General features: G+C 41.4%; 1 protein-coding gene across 3 annotated transcripts; it reads left to right on the top strand.

Moving 5' to 3' along the window:
• The first annotated feature begins 322 nt into the window (after nucleotides 1-322).
• phf11 (PHD finger protein 11) lies at nucleotides 323-26,655 on the top strand. 3 transcript variants are annotated; one of them, XM_034128520.1, is made up of 17 exons: nucleotides 323-553; nucleotides 10,485-10,589; nucleotides 11,187-11,320; nucleotides 11,439-11,473; nucleotides 11,550-11,635; nucleotides 12,345-12,415; nucleotides 12,530-12,579; nucleotides 12,668-12,747; nucleotides 12,830-12,852; nucleotides 14,507-14,580; nucleotides 14,663-14,742; nucleotides 14,861-14,865; nucleotides 15,007-15,067; nucleotides 18,358-18,463; nucleotides 20,470-20,859; nucleotides 20,938-21,009; nucleotides 24,047-26,655. In XM_034128520.1, exons 1-17 carry the CDS (start codon nucleotides 443-445, stop codon nucleotides 24,160-24,162), a joined length of 1,599 nt encoding a protein of 532 aa, XP_033984411.1. In that variant the 5' UTR covers nucleotides 323-442; the 3' UTR covers nucleotides 24,163-26,655. The 3 variants fall into 3 exon arrangements, with proteins under 3 accessions (XP_033984411.1, XP_033984412.1, XP_033984413.1); XM_034128521.1 differs by lacking the exon at nucleotides 12,345-12,415 and having other exon boundaries at nucleotides 12,570-12,579; XM_034128522.1 differs by lacking the exons at nucleotides 323-553; nucleotides 10,485-10,589 and having other exon boundaries at nucleotides 12,407-12,415.
• The last annotated feature ends 1,303 nt before the right edge of the window (nucleotides 26,656-27,958 follow it).

The raw sequence follows: 27,958 nt of genomic DNA, 5'->3' as shown, positions 1-27,958 counted from the left end.
ATATACCTTTGTTTTTATATTCGGGATTGTGGGAAACGGTATTTCAATCTCTCTGTCTGTACACACAAATTGGAAGATTGACAAAAAAGTTGACTTTGATTTTGACTTATTTAGACTTACCATCTCATTGTATAGACTTACTATTTAGACTTTCTATCTCTCTCATTCATTAGACTTTCTATCTCATTCATTAGACCTACTATCTCGTTATTTCTAACTAACATAATAAAGAGATTGAATTTGGGGGCTTTAGGCACATCGTTGAGGGGGATATTTCGAACAATACCTGGCAACCCTCCACTACATTTGACTGGCGGGCGACAGAGGAGAGGGAGTAGCTTTGAGCAACGGTTATGAACTAACGTGTGTTAAAACCTGCCTAAACATTAATAAACATTTACTTTAAACAATCAACGAGTTTATTAGCAGTGAGTCTGGAGACATGCACGAGGATGACAGGCTGCTCTGTGTACTTTGTCAGCGGTCCGAACAGACGAAGATCACAGGAGCGTTATCCACCAAAGATGACGTCACGGCCCACCAGAACTGTTTGGTAAATATTCAAAAATATGTATGCTTTAATTTTCTTTTACTACTTCTAAAGAGATTTATGTTAGCTAGAGAGGTAAAAGTGGTAAGCTATGTTATAGGTAGTGATGGCAAAATGAAGCTTTGAATGAAGCATCGAACCACTTGGACAGGTTCATTTCTCGAAGCTTCAGTTACAGCGACCTCTCCTGGCGAAGTGCAAGGCTGCAGTGGGTTTAACGTATCTTTGCCTTGAAAAATATTCGATGTACACACACACAAGACTGAATATCATGTTCTATTTGCAATTAAAGATTGATAATTGTGCGTATTGCGAGTGCTGGAATTTTGTTTGGGCGGAGAGGGCCTTTTATCAGTTAATAAAGTATTAAAGTTGAAAAGGAATGATTCAAAGTTAATCTGTTCCGGGCTTTGAACCAGCTGCGCGGAGGACATCGTCGCTTCGGGCCGCCGGCTCTATCCACTGGACTATCTATACCTTAAGTTAGTAACATGGTTTTCATATTAGTCTTAAGTGTCTTTTTGTTCACAAGTTCTCCACATTTCGAAGTGTTTCCCGAGCCAGAACGACCTATCTTTCTTCCTGGCTTGCTCTATAATGATCCAATTAAAATGCAATACCAACAACAACTCAACAGCAACAACGCAAACTACGACAACAACCCACACATTGCGCATTGTTTAGAGCGGTTATAAGTGTCGAAGCGCTCAAATTCGAAACTGTTTCAACCTGTCACCTGTCAGAATAGAGACGAGGCAGTGCATTGAATCGCGTGATTGGACCGTGAACCAGTCAAGTGATTCATTCAGGAAATGATGCAATTGGTGCTTCGGACGTCATATGTCACGTGATTTGAAGCAGTTGCTGGGTTGCATTCGAATAGTCCATTTAGCTTAGGAACCTTCCTAACGGAGTGAAATGACCCGGAAGTCCCTCAGTGGCAGCCATGATAAGTGCCGTTCGAATTCTCTAAATTAAAAGGAAAGGAGGTTTCAAACTTCCTTTATAACCTCCTTTAGCTTAGGAACCACTGGACCTCCCTAACCGAAAGGAGAGGAGAAAATGCTGCCCCACAATGCCTTGCGGCCGCAGCATTTGCCATCACACAACAGTCGGCCGTTCACGGAAACAACCGATTATGAACGAGAAATGATATCATGAAAGTTACGGTGCTTATTAAGCATTTTAAAACGTATGTGGTAAGTTGCCAAAGTGCTTTGTTTTGAACGTTCATCAGTATTATAATCAAAAAGAGAAATATGAACGTTAGTTTTTACTGAAATGATCAAATAAAGTCAACATTTCACAGTCTTTACTGAGCTGTGTGGGGTTTGTTCAACTTTTAAAAGATGTTTGAATGGTGATATACACAGTGATAGATGTTAAGGACTAACCGTTATAATAAATACATTTGTATTGATTTTAAGATCTTTTCATACAATCATACGTATTGGGATCATTTGTATTAATGTGGACCGGAGGGAGAGGGTGACAGTTTCACTTTCCTTTTTTATTTCAATTCCAACTTTGGTCATGAAGAATATGTTTCTCTGTTGTCCCCGTTCATAAAGCATAAAACAACAGCATCAGAGCACGGTGCAGAGTCTCTAGATGAGTTTACAGTAGTCCCTCGTTCTTATTAAACATCCATGTTGTAGTCCGCTGTATAGAAAACTGTAGTTTCCATAGTTTCCCCACAGCAGCAGGCGCACATTTATGACCTCTGCTGGCGCATCATAAACACGTCGGATAGTGAAAGTGCAGTCGGATTCTCTAAAGTGCCGCAGTCTCTTCTCCTAAATCCTTTTGAATTCTCCTATCCACTATCCCTTAACCCCATGACGTTTCACTCCGAGGTCAAGGAATAGACGATAGGGTTAGAACTTAGGAGCTGTTTTTTTGGAGTATTCGAACGCAACCCTGGTTCGGACGTCATATGTCACGTGATTTGAAGCAAGCTTCGAATCACTGCTTCTATAGAGTGGCGAAGTCCCTCCCCTTCCGGTGGACCTCCATGGGACCTTATTTCGGAAAAATTATGTATTGAAGTCAATGGAGAGAGAAAGATTATCTTTCGATCCCGTTTGAATTGTGCCACGAATTACACATATGTTGTTTGTCAATTTAAAAGATAATTTTGCAAGTCAAAAAAAAAAAAATGTGTCGTAAAACTGTGAAGTAACACATTTGTTTGTGTGAAACGCTCAATGAACTACATCTCTGGTCTCGCACAACAACACACGTCACCAAGATGGCCGTCACTACTGTCTTGTCAACACAACGATTGACTACTCACTATCACCACAATGAAACACGTCCTGAAGAATGTCATGCAAAGCTGCCTGCCTGCCTTCCTTTGATTCTCTCTGAACTGCCTGGTCGTTTTAATGTTTAATGTCAACCATTTGTGCAGATAGCATGAAGTAGAGAAGATCGCTAGCGTTAGCGTTAGCATTTCTCCCCCGGGCTTAAATTGTGTATTATAGAATGATCACACCGGTGACAGTACTCTTCAAAGGGTTCACGAAATATGACTACTACTCTTACTGTTTAAAGCTCCCATGTCATGCTTTTCCGGTTATTACCCGTCCCCTTGTGTGTTATGAAGGTTTTTATGCATGTAAACGGTGTGCAGAGTCAAAACCCTCAAAGTACACCCTGTAGCGAGTAAAACTCTAACACAGAAAATACCTCCCCAAAACGCCTCGTTGGAGATACGTCACTGCCCATTTGAGTCTTCCATTTCGTTCCGGGTACCGCCTGATGTCATGCGGTACCCGGAACGAAATGGACCAATCCCGAAGAGCTATGGCCACACCAGCAGCGGCGTGTTCCTCCTCCAGAGGTTCGAAGAACCGGCATTTCACAGACGAAAGCTTCCAAAACATTGCCCAGTTTGAGGCCGGATATGCACAGCTTGTTTGGACCGTTTGGAGCAGGGGAAGATCTGGGTATACAACCTGTAAGTTTGCATTGTTATTTGTGTATTTATCAAACAAGACTGTTTAAATGTGTAAACTGTGTTGGACTGCTAAGCCATTGACACAGTGCTAACTGTGCTAACTAAGTTGCTAGAGTTTCCATATATCAACTCTAATATCAGCAGATGGCCTTGCATACATGTATCTCATAGCAGGAGAATGTCTGCATGCACACACACGGAATACTCATACAGTATACTGTACTGTTATTTACCGTACATTGTGACCGTACATATACTGCATGTAGCTAACGAGGCTAGCTGTATGCTAGCGCAAAACAATGTATTCATGCAAGTTACATTGTATGGTAGCAGAATACCCGTATACGATTGCAATTATAAACACGTTATTGCTAGCCTAATATGAACCACTAGCTTTTGTTCATAGTGGTTTTATTACACTGCATTATAGTTGCCTTTCCTCCAAGCTAACGTTCATATCGTGTTAGCTACCAAGGTAAACAAAGCTAGGTTAGCATATTAGCAGGCAAGCTGTTCATTACACAACTACTACTAACGAATCTAAAACAACTAAGTTTCTCTAATATTTTGTGATTTGCATTTGATTTCGTCCAGCCAGATCCTGGCGGACAATCCATGACGTGCTAAAAGGCACTTCTACTACTACTGAGGCGTCGTGCTAAAAGGCACCGCACCGACTGTGCGCAGGCAAGATGCAAGGAGAAGGAATGGATGATATACCGTGTATATATGTATATTTATGTTCATTTTGTACATTTCTAAAAATAAAGTTTAATGGAAATACTTAGTAGGCCTATCCTTTCTTCCCTGAATTCATATATAGCAAACCATGATTTGATTTCTCATCAAACAGTAGTAGTTTATAACGGGTAAAAATAACTTACTCTTTGTTATGAGCGGCTCGTAGGCCACAAAGACAAGGAGACATACACGAGTTTACAAAACCACGGCACATTTATTGTGGTAAATGGAGAGATAGGTGGTTGAGAGGATCGCAGAGTTAGTCCTCCTGCAGCCGCTTTGGAGAGAGACTGGGGCCGTAGTGTCCGGAGGTGTCCGTGATCGTGCTGATTAGCCTCTTCAGCTCCACCCCATCGTAAGACAAAGGCCCTGGGGCCGTCACACTCTTCTATAACAACAGTTAAAAATATATATGTATATAAAATATACGGCTGTGCCGACGCCATGATAAGACTGATGTTACGCTGAGAGCAGCCGGGAAAAGCACTGTTAGACATGGGCGCAGCCTCTCTGGTGGTTGACTAATCAGAACGAGTGGCCGAGCTGACCAATCGGAGCACACTAGGCTCACAGGGAGGGGGGGGCAAGAGCTCCAACGAGTCGTTTAGTGGAGAAAGTGAATACTGCTGAATACACATGCTTGACAGAGATGCTGTATGCGAAACCAATGTGAGTTTGGAAAATTGCACAGTATAAATCTATTTTAGTATACCTCAACAATGTAATTATGATCAGTGGAAATGGCCATGACATGGGACCTTTAACATTGTGGGTTACTTAATGTTACTTCATGTTAAGGCTAATAAAAATGACAAGGCTGTAATGCTAACTAACGTGCTAGCTACTAGCTAGCTTGATCCACACACTCCTCTTTCATCAGACGGGAAGCAAAAGAACGAGCAAGACCCATTGCTGGTATAATAACAACCTGGTACTAAGCACACAGGCATCTTGTGAAAGTTATCTTATCTTAGCCAGCGCCATATAGATAGATTCTATCTATATGGCGCTGATCGTATATATACGGTATTATACGTATATCGTAGTGTCTCAATTGTGACATCACTTACGCGACTCTGGGATTTGTAGTCTTTCTAGTTACGTATTTTTCATAGTCTTATATTTCAACAGTTTTACGACAAACTGTGACTTTTTTGACATGGAAATGATTTTTTAAGATTTTTTAAGATTTACGACAAACTGTGACTTTTTTGACATGGAAATGATTTTTTAAGATTTTTTAAGATTGACAAACATCATATGTGTGGCACAATTCAAATGGCACAATTCAAACGGGATCGAAAGATAAGTTTTCTCTCCCCATTGACTTCAATGCATAATTTTTCCGAAATAAGGTCCCATTACCCGGAAGTAAGTGGGCGTGACTTCGCCACTCTATGGAATAGGAAGTCCAGGGTTGAAGCCTCGTTCGAAGCTTCAGTGTCAAACTGCCATCACTAGTTATAGGTTTAATATACGGCTTTTATGGAGATGCTAAAAGGATAAACAGGCAGGACGCAGATGTGGGAGAAGTACTCAGATCTTGTAAAAGTACAAGTACAAGTCCTGCATTCAAAATGTTACTCAAGTAAAAGTACAAAAGTATTAGCATCATAATATACTTTAAGTACCAAAAGTAAAAATACTCATTCTGCAATTTGGTTCATTTCTGAATTAGATATATTATATGTTTTGATTTTAATGATTGAAACATTAAAGTGTTATCAAAGCTGGTAAAGGTGCAGCTAGTTTTAATGACTTTGTATACTGCAGGGTAGCTTGTACATTTTGTCCAGGAGTCACTTAAGTCTTATTTAAGTGTTGATTATATTTGTTCAGTTTAATTTTCAAAGTCTCATGTTTTTTATTTGCACAATCAATCAATCAATCAAGTTTTATTTATATAACACATTTTTAAACAATTTTTGGTCGAGTCAAAGTGCTGTACATATAATAAAAATACCCTACAGTAAAGACACTTTACAGCAAATACAACAGCACAGTTCAGAATATCAGTATGAGAAAAACGACACCCTCTGTCCTTAGACCCTCACATCGTACAAGGAAAAACTTCCAGAGAAAAACCCACATTTCAAAGGGGAAAATGGGAGAAACCTCGGGGAGAGCAACAGAGGAGGGATCCCTCTCCCAGGATGGACAGAAGTGTAATAGATGCCGTGTGTAAATCGAAGAGATAATACATTTTACAGCGTAGGTAGACCGAATGTTTGGAAATGCATGTGTCTATAATAAGAAGATGAATCCACGAAGATTTCAACAACAATCCTGTGGGAGCCATCAGGGAAGCAGCATGACGAGAGCCAGGCAGGACCGCAGAGACAGGCCCAGCCACGACCCGAAGTCCACGACTTAATCCAGAACTCAGGATAGAGGATCCAGGGCACAGGACCACAGCAAGAGGATCAGCCTCGACTCCGGATCCCGGCGTCGATATAGACACAAAACAAAAAAAATGTGGCTGGGTTAATCGAAACATGAGAGTTCACAGACACAGACAGACAGAAGGAAGAACAAGCACTCCCTTAGGATAGGTTAAGGGAAAAGGGTAGCAAGTAAGAGAGTAAGAAACAGACGCGGAGAGGCACACGCAGGGAACTAATGGCGCGTTTCCACTACAGCGCGGAGCACGGTTTAAGAGGGCTGTGACGTCAGCGGCCCGTCTTTGGTTGCGTTTCCACTTGGCCTAGTACCGGCCGGCGGGTCCTAATTCACAGTTTTTCTGGCCTCATAAAATCGTGGGTCTAGGGCCAGAGACAACGAGGCTGAGTCGGGCTGAGTATGCTAAACTAGAGAGAGCATCGCTGGCAAGGGGGCTACAACTACAACAAGATGGACATATTTGACCGTGATTTAATTGTAATACACGTTTCAAAATGATGCCGAAGTAACAACATACTGATACCGGTTAGTAAAAACCATGAATTAATGCTTTGTCAAGTCTGCAGACAGACGGCAGGCGAAAAACCTTTTAAAATGCGTGTTTTCTAAATGGAGATTGGCTAAGCTAACGCAGTATATGCTCCGACCGTCCACACTCACAACAACGGCCTATACAGACATAAATAAAGCAGCGACTGTATTCGCCATTGAATGGAATGACCTTCAATCACGCCTTAAACTGAGGGCACTTGTCTCTATATCATGTTTTAAATTGAAGTTGTCTGAAGTCCTCACCACCAGCTGCTCTTGCAGTAACAAGTAGTGTACTTTTTTATTGTCCTGTAGTGACTGCTTTTTCGTCTTTTGTTTTCTTTGTTATGTTCTCTGTATTTTATATGTTTGTGTTATGTGTTATGTGTAACGTTGCTGCCTTCTTGGCCAGGTCAGCATTGAAAATTAGATTTTATCTCAATGTTTTTATCTGGTTAAATAAAGGTTAAATAAAATAAAAATTACACAGGCAGTCTGTGGTGTGTACTTGTTTAACTTTTGTCTAGTTTCTGAACATATATGAGGAGCTGTGAGCTCTGAGTGCTAACAGGTAACGGCTGTATTGTTTTTCTGGGGTTCTCATTGAAGATGACGTCACGGCTCCGCCTACACTGCGTTACTATAGATACTACCCCAGTTCCTAAACTGTAATGGAAATGCGCCATAAAGTGAGCTGGTCCTAACGAGGCCGGGCGCGGCCAAAGGAGGCCGAGCGGGGCCGAGCGAGGCCGTGTAGTGGAAACGCGCCATAAGGCCCCACTGGAGCCTAGTGGCGCATTTCCACTACACGGCCACGCTCGGTATGGCTAGGCCTCGTTAGGACTGGCTCACTTAATGGCACATTTCCATTACAGTTTAGGAACTGGGGTAGTATCTATAGTAACGCAGTGTAGGCGGAGCCGTGACGTCATCTTCAATGAGAACCCCAGAAAAACAACACAGCCGTTAGCTGTTAGCACTCAGAGCTCACAGCTCCTCATATATGTTCAGAAACTAGACAAAAGTTAAACAAGTACAAACCACAGACTGCCTGTGTCATGGCGAATACAGTCGCTGCTTTATTTATGTCTGTATAGGCCGTTGTTGTGAGTGTGGACGGTCGGAGCATATACTGCGTTAGCTTAGCCAATCTCCATTTAGAAAACACGCATTTTAAAAGGTTTTTCGCCTGCCGTCTGTCTGCAGACTTGACAAAGCATTAATTCATGGTTTTTACTAACCGGTATCAGTATGTTGTTACTTCGGCATCATTTTGAAACGTGTATTACAATTAAATCACGGTCAAATATGTCCATCTTGTTGTAGTTGTAGCCCCCTTGCCAGCGATTCTCTCTCTAGTTTAGCATACTCAGCCCGACTCAGCCTCGTTGTCTCTGGCCCTAGACCCACGATTTTATGAGGCCAGAAAAACTGTGAATTAGGACCCGCCGGCCGGTACTAGGCCAAGTGGAAACGCAACCAAAGACGGGCCGCTGACGTCACAGCCCTCTCAAACCGTGCTCCGCGCTGTAGTGGAAACGCGCCATTAGTTGGAATTGAGCAGAGGTAGGGAGGAAGCTGTGAATACGGTCATAACACTCCCCTGCCTGGATAAGCTTCTCTGCAAACCTGTTTCCCTCTAATAAAACCTTGAAAGGTCAGAGAGGGAAAAGGTTTTTGGATAAAGAGAGGATAGAAATAATCGATTACAGGAGTAGAGAATATGAGAAGTAGAGAGAGAAAAGATTTAGAAGAATGAGTAGTAGTAATAACCTTATTTTTCAATATAAGATCCACATTTTTAGGATTTAAGTGAAGGCCAGAGAGAAGAAGTGAGTTTTAAGTGTTGATTTAAAAACCCCTAGGGTCTGGGCCGACCTCACATGGAGGGGCAAAATGTTCCAGAGCCTGGGGCCCGCTGCTGCGAATGCTCGGTGCCCTCGGGTTTTAAGCCTAGTCTTGGGCACTATCAGCAGCAGCTGGTCAGCCGACCTTAAGGCTCTGGCTGGGGTGTAGCGATGGAGGTGTTCGGCTATGTAGGCCGGAGCCAGCCCATTTAGGGCTTTGAAAACAAATAAAAGGAGTTTAAAATCTATTCTGAACCGAACTGGAAGCCAGTGCAATGAGGCCAGAATTGGGGTGATGTGGTCACGCTTTTTATGGCCAGTGAGAAGACGTGCAGCTGCATTCTGAACTAGCTGCAGGCGTCTAATTGAGGCCTGGTCCATACCCACATACAGAGCGTTGCAGTAATCCAGTCTCGAGGTAACAAAGGCGTTAATAACCCTTTCCAGGTCTTTAAAAGATAAAAACGACTTGGTCTTAACCAATAGTCGTATTTTTAAAAAGCAGGTCTTGACTACGGTGCTGACCTGCTTATCAAATGTAAAAGCGCTATTAAAGGTCACTCCAAGGTTCATGACAGAGGGGAGGATGTTTTTATTGAGGGAGCCCAGAATGTCAACCGGAGAGGCTGGAGGTTGGGGTCCAAAAAAGATAACCTCGGTCTTGCTCTCATTGAGGGTGAGGAAGTTTGGGCTCAACCAGGATTTGTTCTCTGTTAAGCAGTCCATCCGCTGCTGTAGTGAGTTGGCATTTTGATTGAGTGGCAGATAGATCTGTACATCATCAGCGTAACAATGGAAGGAGATATTGTGTTTTGTGAGAATTGAACCTAGGGGCAGTATGTACAGTAGAAAAAGGATGGGGCCCAGGATCGAGCCTTGGGGAACCCCACAGGTAAGAGGGGCTTTAGCAGAGGAGAAGATACCCAACTGCACTGAGAAGCTACGGTCAGTCAGGTAAGACCTGAACCATGCAAGGGCAGAGCCTGTAATGCCTGCGGACTATTCAAGCCGTGACAACAAGATGAACAACAATGAATTAGTTGTTTGTTCTCAGACTCCCTGCAACAAAGCTACTACAATATGAATAAAAAAACACAAACGTAAACATTTGAATCTACTAATATTACAATTATGGAATTAATTACAAATGTAAAAATACAGTACAATAAAAAAAACAATTGAAGTGATGCACATGTCTTCTTTTGGGTCTTCTAAAGTCCCTCCACTTTTACTTCTCACATGATAGTCTCTTGTACAGTATATGTGTTGAACTTTGTCCACCCAGTATTCAGTTTGCATGTATGCTTTAAATGTATAATTCTCCAATAAGGCCTTTGTTTACAGCTGATGTTTATTCCTGCTCCTCCAGTGAAACCCTTATGTTTCCATGATTTACAGTTTCACTGTATTAAACATTTGTTCTCACTCGTGCTGTTTCTTTGTTTTTCTCCAGTTATTTGCCTCTGCACTCTTTTGTCGTAACACTCCGCAGTTCGACGATCTGTTTGGTTTCTCTGTGGAGGATGTGTTGAACGAGGTGAAACGAGGACGACAACTGGTAAAGATTCTTGATTGTTTTCTGTCATGAATTGGCCTAATCCAATGTTTGTGTGTTTAGTTGTTTAAAGGTCCCCTATCATACTGTTTTTCATCAATATATTATAGGTCTCAGATATTTACAAACATGTCTCTGAAGTGTTTGGCTCTAAACACCAAACAGATCATTGCAGCATCCCATAATCCCCTCTGTTTCAGCCCTGTTTCAAAAGTGCTGATTCTGTGCCAGTTACTTCAGATGAAAATAAGGAGCCACTCCCCACGCCCCTCTGAGAGATATTTGGTTAAAAAGAACACAATGGTGGTCTAGGAGGAGATTCAGGTGATAAGGTGGGGGGGGGGGGTTACCTTGGTTGGTGATTGGCTAATGGTTACACAAGCCAAAAAATCGTTATGACATCATAAAGTGGCCAAAATCTGATCAGCTCATTTTCAGACTGGTTTTTATATAAATGGATCAGGACAAAAAGAGAGGGGGTCTTTGTTCCTGAAACTTTCAGAATCTCTTTACACAGAGGGGACACATGTTGATGTATAAAAGACATGAAAAAGTGGATTTTGCATAATAGGTGACCTTTAACTAATTTGTTTGTGTAAGATCTGTAACAAATGTAAGAAGAGGGGAGCCACGGTTGGGTGTGAAGTCGTACGCTGCAAGAAGTCCTACCACTACCCGTGTGCTGTGGAAGAAAGAGCCAAGATCGTTGAGGATGTAACCAAGGAGGAATATGTGTAAGTCCAATATCAACGTTTTCTGTGTGTCTGGGTTATCCATTACCCTGTCCTGCAGTATGAACAAAGTGAAGTGTAAATTGGTTTTGATGTAAAACAACTTTGTGTTCTGCTTCAGGCTGTACTGCTACAAACACTATCCAAAAACACAAGGTAGGTGTGGCTTTTTTTTACCTTCTTCCTGTCAAAACATATTTTCAGTTTATGACAATGTATTTCCCGTTTCCAGAAAACAACCCCTCCGAAAACGGATCTCTCTCTTTATCCTCAAAGTCCAGAGCTTACGGACATCCTGAAGAAGCTGGAACATCTAAGGTTTGATTTATGAAACTGTCTTCTACCTAAATGTATAGCAAACCACCAATAAATAATTACCTTAAAGTGGACCTATCATGCTATATTTGAATAATATATTGTAGGGCCATACCTATATAAAACATGTCTATGAAGTTTTTTTTTCAAAATACCAAACAGATCATGTATTTTAGCCATGCCTCATTTCGCTCTATTTGCTGTATTTGAGCACTATTTTTGCAAGGGCTGATTCTGTGGCAAATGAGCTGCAGCTGACCACGCCCCCCTGCAAAGGAGGCATGAGCGTCATGTTACCATGCTGTTACCATGCCACGGCAACCTCTCATTCCCCTGATAGGTGGAGAGTTGCCCATATAGGCGGAGCACCCTGTTTCTGACGTCAGAACAATTTCAAATCTGTATCAGTTTTTATCAGCTCCGTTGCAGCCCCGTTTTTAGAGATTTGGGTATGGATGAAAAGAGAGAGGGTTGTGTTTTCTGACACTTAGTGAGTTCCCTGGAACACCGGGGACACATATTCATGTATAAAAGACGTACAAAAGTGCATTTTGCATGATAGGTCCCCTTTAAAGAGTTGGGCTCTGTACATTTCAACAAATGCCACTTAAAATAAAATAAACTGTTCCTGATGCAGTTATTTTGTTATTTATTTATTTCTGTTAGTGCAATCATATTTATCGAAGACACACATTTGTTTTTATTTCATGAGGTTTATTGCCTTACCTGTGAGAAGTCAGAAGGAAACATCAGCTTGGAAAGTTTGTCTTATAGCATTGTTATGTAAGTATGTTCACATTTTGCAAAGCTCTTTCTTTATAAGGCTAAAACTAAACATTTTTATGCTCTGAACATTGATATCTGATCCCTTTCTAACATCCACTCGTGTGTTTTTAGGTCATATTGTGACAAACATGCTCCTGGTTCACACAAGAAGAATGCCAGTGGTATGTCACACTCACAGCAACTCTGTCTTGTGTTTTAAATCGTTTTTATTCTTAATGTTACAGATAAAATGATTATTCTTCTCGACAGGTGACTCTACTGACCAACGGCCGACTGTGTACAGCAGTGACTCAAACTCCTCCAGCAGTAGGAAGCCTTCATCTATCAAGGTACACATACTGTTCATGATTAATACTTTAATCTCACCATGTTATAGTGATTTTAATCATTCTGATTTTGCTTTTGAAACAGAGACAGTTGAGTTTCAGAGACAAGTAAGTGTGTGATTATTTTCATGCTCGCTTTGCTGTTTTTCCTTAAAAGTCTTGAAAAAAAATTGTAAAGTTAGTAGCACATCAACACTTATTATTTGTATGTTAAAATCTATTATAGTCTGGTCACAATAACGAAACACTTCTTGCAAAATAAAGCTTTATGAGAGGTGTGTAGGATCAAAAACTCGATCCTGCCCACTCGTCCTCACTGTGGGTTCAAATACTTTTATCAGGCAAAGTAAATATATATAACCATGACCATGCGTATAGCGACAGCAGGAACAAACAAAGTTGCTGAGAGGCTGAGGCCGGGCCTGTTTGCTATTGTATGACACGCTATCAAAAAAGTACTTGCTGAGATCAAGATTGAAGTGAATGTAGTTTAATGAAAAATGAGATGATCAACTTATTTTACATAGACATAGACATTGTAATAATGATCACAGCAATCCTAAAGCTTGCGATCAACAAACAATACAACAACCCTGTGTCACCCTCTCTTCCACACACACACACACACACACACACACACACACACACACACACACACACACACACACACCTCACGCAGTTGAACAGGATTATAATTCCCATGAGTGCCGCCCATATCCATATGACCCAAACCAACCAACCCATTGCGATCAAACAAATATCTTATAATTATACAAACCATTACCCAAATATGAACCAGTACAAAACTAATTTGTATTCAAACAAAAGGCATTACTTTGTACGTTTCATGGCTCCTACAATGCGTATAAAGGCTAAAAGACTTCCCAGGGGAAAATCCACCAATTAGAGTATGACAGTAACATGCATTCAATTTAAGGTTTAACATTAAGTAAGAACTTATTTATGTTACAAACAGCGTCATATTAGACTAAATATAGAAACATACACTAACGGTTATATAAAATCAAACTGGTCTAATAATCACAATACACCAAATTAATGAAATACTGTATATGCGGTGTTAAAGGGGACCTGTGGGAAATTCAAGACTCAAATCCCGTTCCTGTCTACATACTGTAAAGGCTCATAGCTGACAATGATATCAGTGCAAAAAGCATACTTTGAATGCACTTTATATAAAAAAAGGAAAAAGATCACCTTTTAATGCACCGAACCATCAACACCAAGACTATAACACCAGCGACTTGTTCTGTATCTATTGTGTATTTATGAAGCTTAAGTTGATATTAGATGTGAACTTACTTAAGACCAGAATACTGGGGTGTTTAGGTTTCAGGTTTTTGTCAATTACCGATTTAGGGTGGACAGAAACACCCTGCTTCCAAACAAATATAAACTACCAAACTTAATATCAGATGTTCACTAGTTAAATCTGCTGTATTCTGTAAGTACTTTAAACTACAAAAAGAAAAATGTATAGACTCAATTTACCTATAATATTTATTATTCTGTGAAAAAAACAAATTAAAACCCTTTTAAAATAAAGAAAAATGACCTTCAAAATAATATTAGACAACATGGGGTTTTGTCTTCCTTTGCCTGATGAACATCTGAGAGACACAGTGTGAATTATTTTCATGTTTAAAGTCACTTCTTTTTATTTTGACTTAAAATCAAGCTACTTGTTTATCCGAACACTTTACAGTGACAGTGTTTATAATAACTGACTCTCTCCTCACAGACAGAACGGGACCCCTTCTAAACGTAGATCTAAAGTCTCATGGGCTTCACTGACGGATGATTCTTCAAATTCAGGTTAACACACTTACAACGCATGAGAGAAAATAACCTATTTAACACTGAACAAAGGTTTAATGTGTTTTCCCTTCTCTTACAGGCGATAATGAACTGGATTCAATAACGGCCCCTTTAGATACTGATATAGATGATAGTGAACACCTGGTTCGTGAGCCTCTCGTAAGTCTCTTATTTGATTCAGTAACAGAAACATCATCAATAGAGGTTGAAGAAGATCAATAATCTCATATTTATGTTCCTTCTCTTTCATTTATTCACCCTTTTGGCTGTTCGTCAGACGAGGTAGGCTCAAGTCTCTGTGATTCACTGAAAATAACTTTATTTCATTTTATGATATTTACAATGTGAAATGTACAATCATTTTTGCATCGTGCTGTGCATTGTGGGAACTTGTTGAAGCTACTGTTTTATTTGTATTATTAGGGAGACTCATTTCTGTCTGGAGGAAGAGAGCAGAGACGGAGCTACAGATGAAAATGAAACGGTGGGTTACGTATTGTAACCCTAGTTATATAAGCACAGGCGGAGCCCTCTACTGGACTCTATGGGTACTACCTCTCAACCATACTATGCGAGCATTCATCAACTGAAATATCTATAACCGTAGCCGGCACCCTGGGGTGGGCCTACCTGAATGCGCGCGCAAGCCCACCGTATATAAGGCGGCCTCGCCTCCTTGCTGTCATCCTACACTTCTCTTCAGCGAGCAGCATAGGACAGACAGGGCCCCGAGTAGAGGGCTCCGCCTGTGCTTATATAACTAGGGTTACAATACGTAACCCACCGTTATATCTCACACAGGCTCCGCCTGTATGGGGCTTACTGCGCACCACGTTTCCCGGGTCCCTAAGGAGCATGGGAAAACATAAGTGCACTATGTCCAGGAGGGGGGGGTCAGATACCTGCTGACCCACAGCCCCCCCCTCACCAGCCCTGTGATGCCTCAGCAAGCACAGATGATGAGAAGGAGCCAGACATGTCCAAGAGATAAAACCTTATGAAGGGGCCTGGCGTGGACCAAGATGCCGCCGCACATATGTCCTCCACACTCACTCCGTTAAATAAGGCTGTTGACACAGCCATACCCCGTGTAGAGTGTGCACGGACCCCCGTGGGGAAGGCTCTCCCCGCCTGTCCGTAGGCATGTGAGATGCACTCGCAGAGCCATCCCGCCAGGCGTTTCTTGGACAGAGCTTTACCGGCCACGCCGCCCCCAAAGCACACAAACAGTTGTTCAGTGCGCCTAGTGGCAGCCGTGCGCTCCACATAACATGCTAGCCCACGCACCGGGCAGAGGAGGTGCAATTTAGCCTCCGTGGCCCCACTATGGGGTGGAAGATTAAAGCCCCCTAAATAGCCCTTGACCTGAACGAGCTCCTTAGATTCTTGGGAACAAAGGAGGGGTTCGGTCTGAGTATCGGTCTGAGTATCGGTCTGAGTATCGCCCCGCTACAGTCACCCCGGATCACTAAGCAACTTGGGTGCACCGACAGAGCGGTCAGCTCCGACACTCTCTTGGCCGAAGTTAAGGCAAGGGCCCGCCTCTTGACATGAGGTCAGCCCCCCTGTTCTCCAGTCCCGGGATGTGGAGGGCCCTCAGAGACAACACAATCTCTGAAGCCCACAACCACAGGTTCTCTGCTGTGGTCAACAAGGTGGTGGAGCAGACTCCGCCCTGCCTGTTGATGTACGCCACTGTGGTGCTGTTGTCGCTCCTCACCAGCACATGTTTGCCCTGTATTAAGGGTTTGAAATGCTGGAGGACTAACACCACTGCCCGCAGCTCTAGAAGGTTGCTTTGCCGTGTCTCTGTCAGAGACCAGCGACCCCCTATAGCTCTTCCTAGGCAGGTCCCCCCCCAACCTGTCACGGATGCGTCTGTGAACACCGTGACGCAGGAGGTTACCCGCGCCAGTGGAGTTCCCCTCCGGAGGCGCTCTGGGGACCCCCAGTAACGGAGGTTGCCCTCCACTGAGGGGGGGATGGTCACCAGGCGTAGTTTGTGCCTCTTGGGATCTAAACTAAGTCTGGCAAACCACCTCTGCAGGCGGCGCATATGCAGCAAGCCCAGCGGTACCACGAAGTGAGCAGCTGCCATGAGACCCAGAGTCTGCATAATGGTAAGCGCTGTCACCGTTACCCCCACGTCGCAGTCTGCAAACTGCCCGAAGCAAGGATGCCTGTCTGCTCTCTGACAGGGTGGCGCGTAGGCTGCCTGCATCGAGCAACATCCCATGATACTGCACCTGCTAGTGAGGTATGGGGGAGCTCTTCTTCCAATTGACCGCGAAACCCAACTTGGTTAGGTGTAGGATCAATTGGGCTGTGTGAAACATTGCCCATTCCCTGGACCTGGCCATGACTATGAGGTCGTCTAGATAAAAGAACACCCTCATGCCACGGTCGCGCAGCGGCTGAAGCGCTGTGGCCACACATTTGCTGAACGTGCGTGGGGATAGGGAGTAGCCGAACGGTAGTCTGTGGTACTCGTAGGCTACACTCTGGAAGGCAAAACGCAAATACTCTCTGTGCTTTGGAGCAATTTTGACATGAAAGTAAGCGTCCTTCAGGTCGATGGTTGTGAACCAATCGCCTGGCTGCACCAGTCCCAGCAACTGTTTTACAGTTAACATATGGAATTTTCTGCGTACAATGTGGAGGATAACAGCCAGGAGGCGAGGCCGCTTTATATACGGTGGGCTTGCGCGCGCATTCAGGTAGGCCCGTCCCAGGGGGCCGGCTACGGTTATAGATATTTCAGTTGATGAATGCTCCCATAGTATGGTTGAGAGGTAGTACCCATAGAGTCCAGTAGAGGGCGGAGCCTGTGTGAGATATAACAATCGATTCAGTGAGTCATTACATATTAGATCAAAGTCTAAGCTATACATTTCTCCTTTTAGCAACATTTCATAAACTCTATTTATCATGTTCTCAATCTCATTCAGTCCTGTAGTAGAATTGGTGATGTTAACTCGTGGTTTCTTAAAGGTCCCCTATTATACTGTTTTTCATCAATATATAATAGGTCTCAGATATATACAAAACATGTCTCTGAAGTGTTTGGCTCGAAATACCAAACAGATCATTGCAGCATCCCATAATCCCCTCTGTTTCAGCCCTGTTCCAAAAGTGCTGATTCTCTGTCTGTTACTTCAGATGAAAATAAGGAGCCCCTCCCCACGCCCCTCTGAGAGATATTTGGTTAAAAATAACTCAATGGTGCTCTAGGAGGAGATTCAGGTGATAAGGTGGGGGGGGGTTATCTTGGTTGGTGATTGGCTAATGGTTACGCAAGCCAAAAAATCGTTATGACATCATAAAGTGGCCAAAATCTGATCAGCTCATTTTCAGACAGGTTTTTATATAAATGGATCAGGACAAAAAGTGAGAGCATTTTTTTGGACACATGTTGATGTATAAAAGACATGAACAAGTGGATTTTGCATAATAGGTGACCTTTAAAGAGAATCTGATATTTAATCCCAGAATCTATATATTTATTTAAATATTGGATCCATAAATGGGATAGTGGTGGTCTAATGGATAGTGAGGTGGGCTGAAGATTGGAAGGTTGTGAGTTCAAATCCCGCCAGGAACGCCACCACTAGTGTGCCCTTGAGTAAGGCACTTAGTCCTTAGTTACTCCAGGGAGAATGTTCCTGTAATTGGAATTGTAAGTCGCTTTGGATAAAAAGCATCAGCTAAATGAAATGTAATGTAATGTATATTGAGGGTTCTTCATCTGACATGATTTGGGTTTGCTCCTGTCAGGATGAGTCAGAGAGTCTGCTGCCTCCTTTTCTCTCCACTCGGACGTCTCCTCATTCCCCTCCCACTGAAGTTCAGTGTAAGACGGAGACACAGACAGACGATGGAGGTACGTTTTCACACCATGATGAGATTAACCTTTTTAGTGTTGAAAATACAGTCAAATTCACTATATTAAAGGTGGGGTAGGTAAGTTTGAGAAACCGGCTCGAGATACACTTTTTGTTATATTCCATGGAATGCTCTTCACATCCCGATAGCAATGAATATCTTAAGTGCTTTGACAAAAAATCCATAAAAAATTTCATCTGTGGAAGCCGTAGTACTGTAAAAAGTACGACCAATCATTTTAGCCGACCCGGCTAAAATGACTGGATGGCCTACCTGCCTGTCAGCCTTCCATCTGTGCACAAACTTATCTCGTGCCCTCATTGGTCATGTGCGCGTTCGTGTGTGTTGGCAACCCAGTCTCACGGCATTTCGTGTTCTAGTCACGAAATTAATTTAATCTATTGATTCGTGTTCACCAACACGATTTTCGCATTTTTTTCGTGTCACACAGAACGATTTTAAAAGCAATGTATTTCTATTGGTAGTATGTTTCGTGCCTGCACCACGTCTTTTTGTCCGGTCGGGTCTTGGAAGACCAGAGCTGTGTGGTTCATAAACACATTTTCTTACTCAATATCTTACCCTAAGCCTAACCCTATCCCTTTTATTTTAAATTGTATAATGTCTGAGTTTTTTTTTGCCGTCCGCGAGGAAATAAATGGGGCAAAGAGCCTCAGAATACTGAAATCTGTATTTTTTGTCATCTTGTTTTTCCTTCTAATTTGTTATTATTTGGTGCAGGCACGAAACATACTACCAATATAAATGCATTGCTTCTAAAATCGTTCTGTGTCAGAATACTGAAATCTGTATTTTTTAAAATCTGTTTTTCCTTCTAATTTGTTATTATTTACATTGCTTTTAAAAATCGTTCTGTGTGACACGAAAAAAATGGCGAAATCGTGTTGGTGAACACGAATCAATAGATTAATTTCGTGACTATAACACGAAATGCCGTGAGACTGTGTTGGTGTTGGAGGAGGGGCTCTATAAGGAAGTGGCAGATTTTCTCCGGTTGTGTATTTTCAAATTCTAGCGATCTTGAGCCGGTTTCTCAAACTTACCTGCCCCACCTTTAACATATACCAGAATAAAGTCTTAACATTCATTGAGTTTATAAAGTGAGCAAGTAAGCAAGAAATACATCTGAGGACTTTTAACAACATTACATAAAGCACTTAATTCTTTGCTCTGGAGCACTGTTACTTGCTGACATGAGACCAGGTTCTTATTCTATGCCTAATGCTGCCTAAGTTAGGACACTTTGGCATGAATTAATGGCACTTAATTATTAATTTGGCTAGGATTTTTGTAGTACAGTTTTTTAAAATATTGTTCACATCCCTACAAGATTAAAAACACTAGCCAGGGGCCGCCAGATAGATCAGTGGTTAGTGCTGGTGCCCGTTATGCGTAAACTGCTGCCGAGTAAGCCGGCCTAACATTCAGGCAATGTCTTCCCCTCCATCTCCCCCTTTCAACTCTATAGAATCTCTAATAGAGCCCTCTATGGCCCCAAAAAATACCTTTAAAAAAACACTAACCAGTTCAGTTAATGAGCAAAAAAACTAATCGTGAACCAAGTAGTGCATTTGTCCATTTAGACCTTTTTCCACTTACAAATTAAATGCATATTTTGCAGCAAAAATCTTTAATATTAGAATATTGTGTATAATTACCTGCATAAAATGTTTGCAAAGAAAGTTGGCCAGCATAGCATCCCAGAATATGGCAGTTCACACTTTTGTTAACACTTGCATTGAATGTCGAATTATTATTATTATTTCTTGTGTGATATAATACATGCTTGATAAGCTTTCAACTTTACAAAGCAAACATCCAAATGAATGAGATTAACCTCTCGCACTAGATTTAGTTTGTTAATGTCAACTGTTATACTGCTTGCCGGTCAAAGAGTCAATGAGACTTTTTTTTTTGGTTAATACTATGTGTAAAACAGTATAGGACATGTCTAGTGACCGGAGGAAGGTGCTGTTGTTGCAGGAAGTCTGCACATGAATCAGGAACTGGAGTTGTGTTGCTGTGTAATGTGTGCCGTCAGTCCTGAGTGGAGTCCTGTCGACAGTCCATCTGATCCACACACCGCTGGACCCTCTCCCTCTGCTCTCACTGATGCTGGCAGCTCAGCCTGTGTGACCCTCCCCACTTCCTGTTCCCCTCCTGTGGCCCCTCCCTCTCTCGTGGCCCCTCCCCCTCCAGTGGCCCCTCCCCCTCCGGATGCCCCTCCTCCTGACCCCTCCCCCAGCGGGGCCTCCAGCAGGTTCTGGAGGAGCTGTAACGCTGCCGGCTGCACGAAGAACATCTTCAGAGGTTTCTATAAGGAGATGAGCGACGTCTGCGAAAGGATTCAGGCAGAGCAGGCCAGCCAGGAGGGTGAGAGACACGGGACACTCTGCAGGTGTTGTTTATGTCTCAAACACTTTTATTAAGGTCTCTCTCTTCTTCCTACAGATTATGATCTGGCGTTAACAGTGATGAGGGCTTCTGGGAAACTGTTAGAGCTTGTGGGCAATCAGCAGGAAGGTGAAATACTAACCTTACTTGAAAATACTATTCCAGAACTTTTATGTGTATTTTTTTAACATTCTATACTTTTCTTCCGGTATTTTAGACATACACATATTACTTTTCTTTTTAGACAAACTTTATTTATGCTATACGTTTTTTCATACATTTTTAACATGCTATACTATGACATTCTTTTAAATACTACACTATAACCTTTTTTTCTACATACTTTACTTTTGCGTTTTTTTTCATAGTATGACATTTTTTGGAAATAGTATACTATGACTTTTTGTGCCTTTTTTACTATGATGTTTTTTATGATATTTCCCACATAGTCTACTATAACATTTCCTTCAACATACCATACTATAACTTTTTTTTTTATATTTTCATCATACCATGCTATGATTTCTTTTGACATTATACTACACTGGGCTTTTTTCCATCATACAAGACTATGACCTCTAATTTCTTGTAGACAGGTGTGTGGGAGGAAATGAAGATCAAATCAAGGTTTATTTATATAGCACATTTTTAAACGATTTTTGGTCGAGCCAAAGTGCTGTACATATAATAAAAAATACCCTACAGTAAAGAAGACACTTTACAGCAAATACAACAGCACAGTTTGTGCAGACAATTACGCACACTGCTTATTTACAAATAACTTAATTGAAAATATACTGTTTAGATCCTTAGACATCCCGTAAAGCAGAGGGACAATAATCACAGTTATAGACCTCGCCATGAGACGGACCATGAGCTGTCTGTCAGTCATTCAGTCTGTAAGAAGGCACTTCCCAAGGACTTTCTGATGGCGTAGATCAGAGATGGAGTACTCGAGTCCTGGACTCGGACTCGAGTGCCGATTTTCGGGACTCGTCACTCGACTCGAACTCGCGCACTGATTGACGCGACTCGGACTTGGACTCGTGAATTCTCGCGCACGATGACTTGGACTCGGACTCGGACTCGTGAATTATCGCGTACGCTGACTTGGACTTGGACTCAGACTCGGACTCGTGAATTTTCCCCCCCACGATGACTCGGACTCCACTTGTACATTGACGCTCCGACTTGGACTCGGACTCGAGCAAGTTTTCTATGGAGTCTGATGTCCTCTATCCTGGCGTGTGCACCGGCTGCGAGGCGAGTTCACGTACTGGGCCCCGCTATTCCAGTCTAAAGATGTCTAGAGACACACCCCGCATCTTGCTGTATGCTTTCACACATTCTGCTTCCACATTGGAAAAGAGCAGCGCAAAATGCTCTATGTGGAAACAATATTGAAGAGAAGGCTCCGTAACACATTACTCTAAACATCGAGTTCAGACATATAGGCTGTCTTGAACACTATCATCAGAGTAACGTGATCTAATCAATAAATAAAGATTCAGCCGATAACACGAAAGCACATGGCTACTTAACATGCAGAATGACGTCATTTTGCATGCTAAGTAGCCATGTGCTTTCTGGGGCTAAATCTTTATCAGTAAACCGATTTAACCGGTAAAAGTTCCTTCAAAATAATGGCGCATTTCCACCACACGGTCGGCCTCGGCCACGCTCGGTACTGCTTGGCCGTGTTGGGCCTTAACAGGGCCGGCTCACTTCATGCTGCGCTTCCATTACAGTTTAGGAACTGGGGTAGTTACTATAGTAACGCAGTGTAGGCGGAGCCGTGACGTCATCTTCAATGAGAACCCCAGAAAAACAACACAGCCATTAGCTGTTAGCACTCAGAGCTCACAGCTCCTTATATATGTTCAGAAACTCGACAAAAGTTAAACAAGTACAAACCACAGACTGCCTGTGTCATGGTGAATACAGTCGCTGCTTTATTTATGTCTGTATAGGCCGTTGTTGTGAGTGTGGACGGTCGGAGCATATACTGCGTTAGCTTAGCCAATCTCCATTTAGAAAACACGCATTTCAAAAGGTTTTTCGCCTGCCGTCTGTCTGCAGACTTGACAAAGCATTAATTCATGGTTTTTACTAACCGGTATCAGTATGTTGTTACTTCGGCATCATTTTGAAACGTGTATTACAATTAAATCACGGTCAAATATGTCCATCTTGTTGTAGTTGTAGCCCCCTTGCCAGCGATGCTCTCTCTAGTTTAGCATACTCAGCCCGACTCAGCCCTGTTTGTTGGCCCCGATAGAACCACAATTTTGTCGGGCCAGAAAAGAGGTGAAAAAGTGGCCCCGGGCCGGGCCGGGCCGTAACTAGGCCTAGTGGAAGCGCAACCAAAAACGGGCACGACACGGCACGCTTAAACCGCGCTCCGCGCCATGGTGGAAATGCGCCATTAGAGTCCCGATCTTATTACTATCAAAATAAAAGTGCAAAACGAAAACTTTACCATAGGAAAATATTGGCATACAAATATAATCACTTCTCTAAAAGGTAACTAATTTTAAACATAGTTTATTTATATATAATAATAATAATATTAATATTAGTAATAAGCTTTATATTTGTATAGCACCTATTACAAGAATTGTAGCCAAACTGGCTCAACAGTTCAATAGACAGATTAGTATAACATGACAGGATAAAAGCAATGTAGAGGAGCAGCTACATTTCAACACATATATCCACGAAGATTAATACATGAAGACTTGTGACTCGGACTTCACTTGGACTCTTCTTAGGTGACTCGGACTTGGACTCGGACTCGAACACAGGTAATGATGACTCGGACTCAGACTCGACTCGGACACTCCTTGGGTGACTCGGACTCGGACTCGAACACAGGTAATGATGACTCGGACTCGACTCGGACACTCCTTGGGTGACTTGGACTTGGGCTCGGACTCGGACACAGGTAATGATGACTCGGACTCGGACTCGACTCGGACACTCCTTGGGTGACTTGGACTCGGACTCGACTACGACTCTCCCTTGGTGACTCGGACTTGGACTCGGACTCGAAGAGTGGTGACTCGAGAGTGACTTGGACTCGTGAATTGGTGACTTGACTACAACACTGGCGTAGATCCCCTTTTTCTGTGGCATAATATGAAAAGATAACATGTTGTTTTTCCAGAGTTACAAGGGAAGCAAAGGGAGCTTAAGGAGGCAGCGGCAGCGATGGAGGAGGCCGTCTCAGCGCTGAAGAGAGATGAGGAGCAGCTGTCACAGTCACACACACATCACAGTTAACTGTAGACAATGGTAAAGGGCTGGATGTGGAACTACAAAACTGCATCAATATAAGCATCGATAAATTCACAAAATAGTAACAAATTCGATTTTTTACAAAAACACGTTACACAGAAATTCATTCTACCCAAATACATTTTTATTGAACCAAATAATGGGTTTCATTTTAAAACCTTTTATTAAAATGGAAAAAAAAATGATCATAAAGAAGTTCCACATCCAACACGAGCAACTGACCCAAGTTTGCAAGAGTTTTGAAATTGTAAAAATAACTATTTTGCAAAGAAATGTGCACTTAAGTTTGATCCTTTTTATGACGTGAAGCTGACATATATTAGACATACGATATTATGAATGTCCGAGGTTGTTGAATTTGAATAAGAAGTTGCTTCTCAAAAGGTACACGAAGAAGAGAAGTAGTCCAAAGATGTTTTTTATATAACTCTATGTGTAAGTTTTGGAGTTTTTACCTCTAATAATGTCATTGCTGTGAAAAGGATGGATGCATTTATCTTAGATTAGATATTGTTCAAACTGTTGTTCAAACGCAGAAGTGCTGGAATAGTTCTACAGTTAGAGGTTGAGTATTTGTGGAGTCAGACATGTTTACATTATTGATGTTCAATCAGTCGTCTTGTTCAGGGTTACATTCATCAACTGTTGCAGAGTAAAGCTGATCGTCTTCATGACACGTGTTGAGTATTTCTTTTTTAAACCCTTTGAGAAAGTTTGCTCAAGTCAAACATTGTAAGTTAAATAACTCATGACCCGAGTCGATATTAATCGACATACTACACCAAGACTTTTTCTGATCGTATTTTCTACATACAAATTTGCCGAGCTCCGCTGCTTCCAGTAGTGAGCCAGGGCTTGGATTCTTCATGACATGGTTGGTATAAGTCATCCAGTGCTAAAAGCATGAATTTCTTTTGACATCCTATATTATGAGCTTTTATACTACCCTATGACTGAAGTGATAACAGTGATGAGGGCTTCTGGGAAACTTGAGGCCGGGCAGCAGGATGTAAACTCTTGTGTGGCTCAAGGAAGGAAGTGTTGGTTGCTACCTTGAGTGCACACTTAATAAATGTAAAACAAATGCACCATATTGATAACTTTTCAACATGTTTTTTATGATATTTTCAACATTAAGTAAATTGTTCCATTGTTAACTTTTCTTACAGTTATTGATTAAATATGGCCCTTTAGTTTAAAACAAAAAAACTCACTGTACTGGATCTTTCTGTGAAGATAGTTTAATCTCTGGTTTATCAATAATAATAATAGATTTATTTTGTAAGCGCTTTTACAGGTGCTCAAAGTCGCTTTACAGAAATAGCAAAAAATATATATATATTGTCACATTAAAATCGAGCAATACAATGAACAAAAGAGATTAGTTCCTTAAAAATCAAATGTCTCAATTCTCTTAACGCATTATGATACATAAGAAAAACGTATTTTTCCTTTTGGTTTATTGCAATATATTTATTAATATTAAAAAATACTTGTTTACAGGAAACCAACTTTTTTGTAGTCATTTGTTTGGGAAAAGGTCACAACATTGTAATGGCATTTCATAATACGCAGCATCAATTATAGTTTCTGATATGAGCAAACATTTTCTTTCACATTCGCACAGCATGTCGTTTAGCTTAGTGTTAACACTGTAAAGTGCACATGTTAGGGACGTGAATTGTGTGGTGAAGAAACTGAATATATCAAAACATCACAGACACAGTAAGTATAGTCAAAGGATCTTCCTCCAGTCATACACTTCCTGTCTGTTTTTTTCGAATGAAGAACCCTCTGTTCATAATGTAATGATGTATGAATGGGCCAGCAGGACTGATCTCAGTTAATGCATCCATGTGTGTTCCCAAGTGAGGAAAGATGTGTGATTATATGCAGATGACAGAGTTGTCTTTGTGTAATCTGCAGTAATTCACCCAGGCAGGAGTATATAAATCCACTGTTAAATAAAACAGGAGAGAGATAAATGCAGCTGGTTTAGCTTGAATGGATGTTTTCTCAGTGTCTACTCACCCTCTCCTCTGCTTTGCCCTTTAATATATGTTTATTTATTTTTACGAAACAACAAAGCCCACTTGTATTTAGTCACTTTATAATTTTCCTGCTTCTCTTACTGTCTTTTTACTCTGTTGGCTGTCCCTCTGTTGTCATTAGAAACCTGTTCTGCCACCAGCTGCCCAGACTTTGTGTTTTTGGGGTCTCTTACGGCCTCATGGTCTAACTCTGTGAGTTTTCATGTACGCTACAGTTTAAAAAAAGCTTCTCCATGTGGATAATCAGAGGTCACTGTAAAGCGCTAACTTATTCCCCGTGGAGGGATCACGTTCTGAATGTAGATATTGTTCATTACTTTCCATCTGTCATGAAATGTTTGTTATTTGAGATGCTATATTGTACATTAAGTATGGTGCGTCACTTTGTGACTTGTCTAATTTTTTTTACATAAACGACATGATGAATCAGTCACTGTCTCTTGGACTTCCTTTCAGTCTTTTATTTTCATACAAAACATAAAAAGAGCATGTTGAATGTTACGTTTTCTTATCAATTAAACTACCCAACAGTAAATACTAGCAGCACTAAAACTATTAGTCGATTTATCAATTAGTGGATTGACTGTAATTGATTTATCAGATACTATTTTGATCATTGTCAAGTCACTCTAAATGTGAATATGACAATCATTTTATGATCACTGTTTTTCAAATATAAGGATTTGCCAATTTTCCATTTTTTTATTATTTAAATTCATATTTAATAATTTTGTGAGACGCATTTCTCAAACCAAACAAAGGATCTGCAGTCCTGTAGAAAATGGTTAAAATTACACTCACTGCAACAAACTTCACTTCTGCTTTTAAATAAATAAATGGATAATGATATGATTGTGTAATATGTTATAGTAAAACAGTCACAAAGGCCATTTCCCCCATTGATTACTTTTAAAACGTTAAGTATATTTTCCTGATTATACTTATAACCTAAATGCAGGACTTTCACTTCTGTCTTCATCGTGGTAGTACTTACTTTTACTGAAATGGGAGGAGAAAATCTAAATTACACCACCATGTCTCATTATTGCTCCTCATAGCAGAACAGTTATCTGTTCTATGGCTGAAGTTAATTATGACTCACAAAGGACTCTCACAGCTGCGGGAAAAGTCTTTAGGACCAGAAATGAAACTGAAACTGTTCAACAGGGTTGCCAAGTTTGATCGTTTTACTTGTTTGTAACCTGAGTATTCAACTGTAATCTGTGGTTCCATGTAATGAAGTACCCTACATTAATAAAATGTAGTATTTTTGCCATTAAGTGATGATAATACGTATGAAACTTCTACGTTAGAATTAAAATACACCACTCTTACTAGCAGAGTATTTTGACACCGTATTGGCATTTCCACATGAAGAATCTGAGTACTTCTTTCAACATATACTAAAATCCTCACTACGCTACATTATTTAGACTTACTATCTCATTAATTAGACTTATATCTCAGTAAATAGGCGTCATACCCTACCAGGCGCGTTTCAGAAGCATTTAAGAAGCGGAGCGTCTTGCCTGCCGGCTCGCAGTTTTTGTTGATTTGGGCATATTTCCTGGACAGGCTACTTTGTACAGACAAAGTTAATAATAACTGTAATATTCCAGTTATAAACTACATGAATCAAAGATGTGTTGCTGTATTTTAGTGGTAAAAAAATGCATTCATCATCATAATTATTCTATATATATAATTTACACAGTGCCTGTAAACCGGAG

This window comes from Trematomus bernacchii, unplaced genomic scaffold, assembly GCF_902827165.1.
Source record: "Trematomus bernacchii unplaced genomic scaffold, fTreBer1.1, whole genome shotgun sequence".
Taxonomy (NCBI): Eukaryota; Metazoa; Chordata; class Actinopteri; order Perciformes; family Nototheniidae; genus Trematomus; species Trematomus bernacchii.
The sequence above is the reverse complement of the archived record's forward strand: the minus strand, read 5'-3'. Positions and strand labels throughout refer to the sequence as shown.

What these genes read in the sequence shown, in the direction of transcription:
- phf11 (XM_034128520.1), top strand. Translation starts at nt 443, where the DNA reads ATGCACGAGGATGACAGGCTGCTCTGTGTACTTTGTCAGCGGTCCGAA. An exon ending in TGAAACGAGGACGACAACTG is followed by an intron (nt 10,590 to 11,186) that starts GTAAAGATTCTT and finishes TGTTTGTGTAAG; the next exon opens with ATCTGTAACAAATGTAAGAA. An exon ending in AGAGCAGGCCAGCCAGGAGG is followed by an intron (nt 20,860 to 20,937) that starts GTGAGAGACACG and finishes TTCTTCCTACAG; the next exon opens with ATTATGATCTGGCGTTAACA.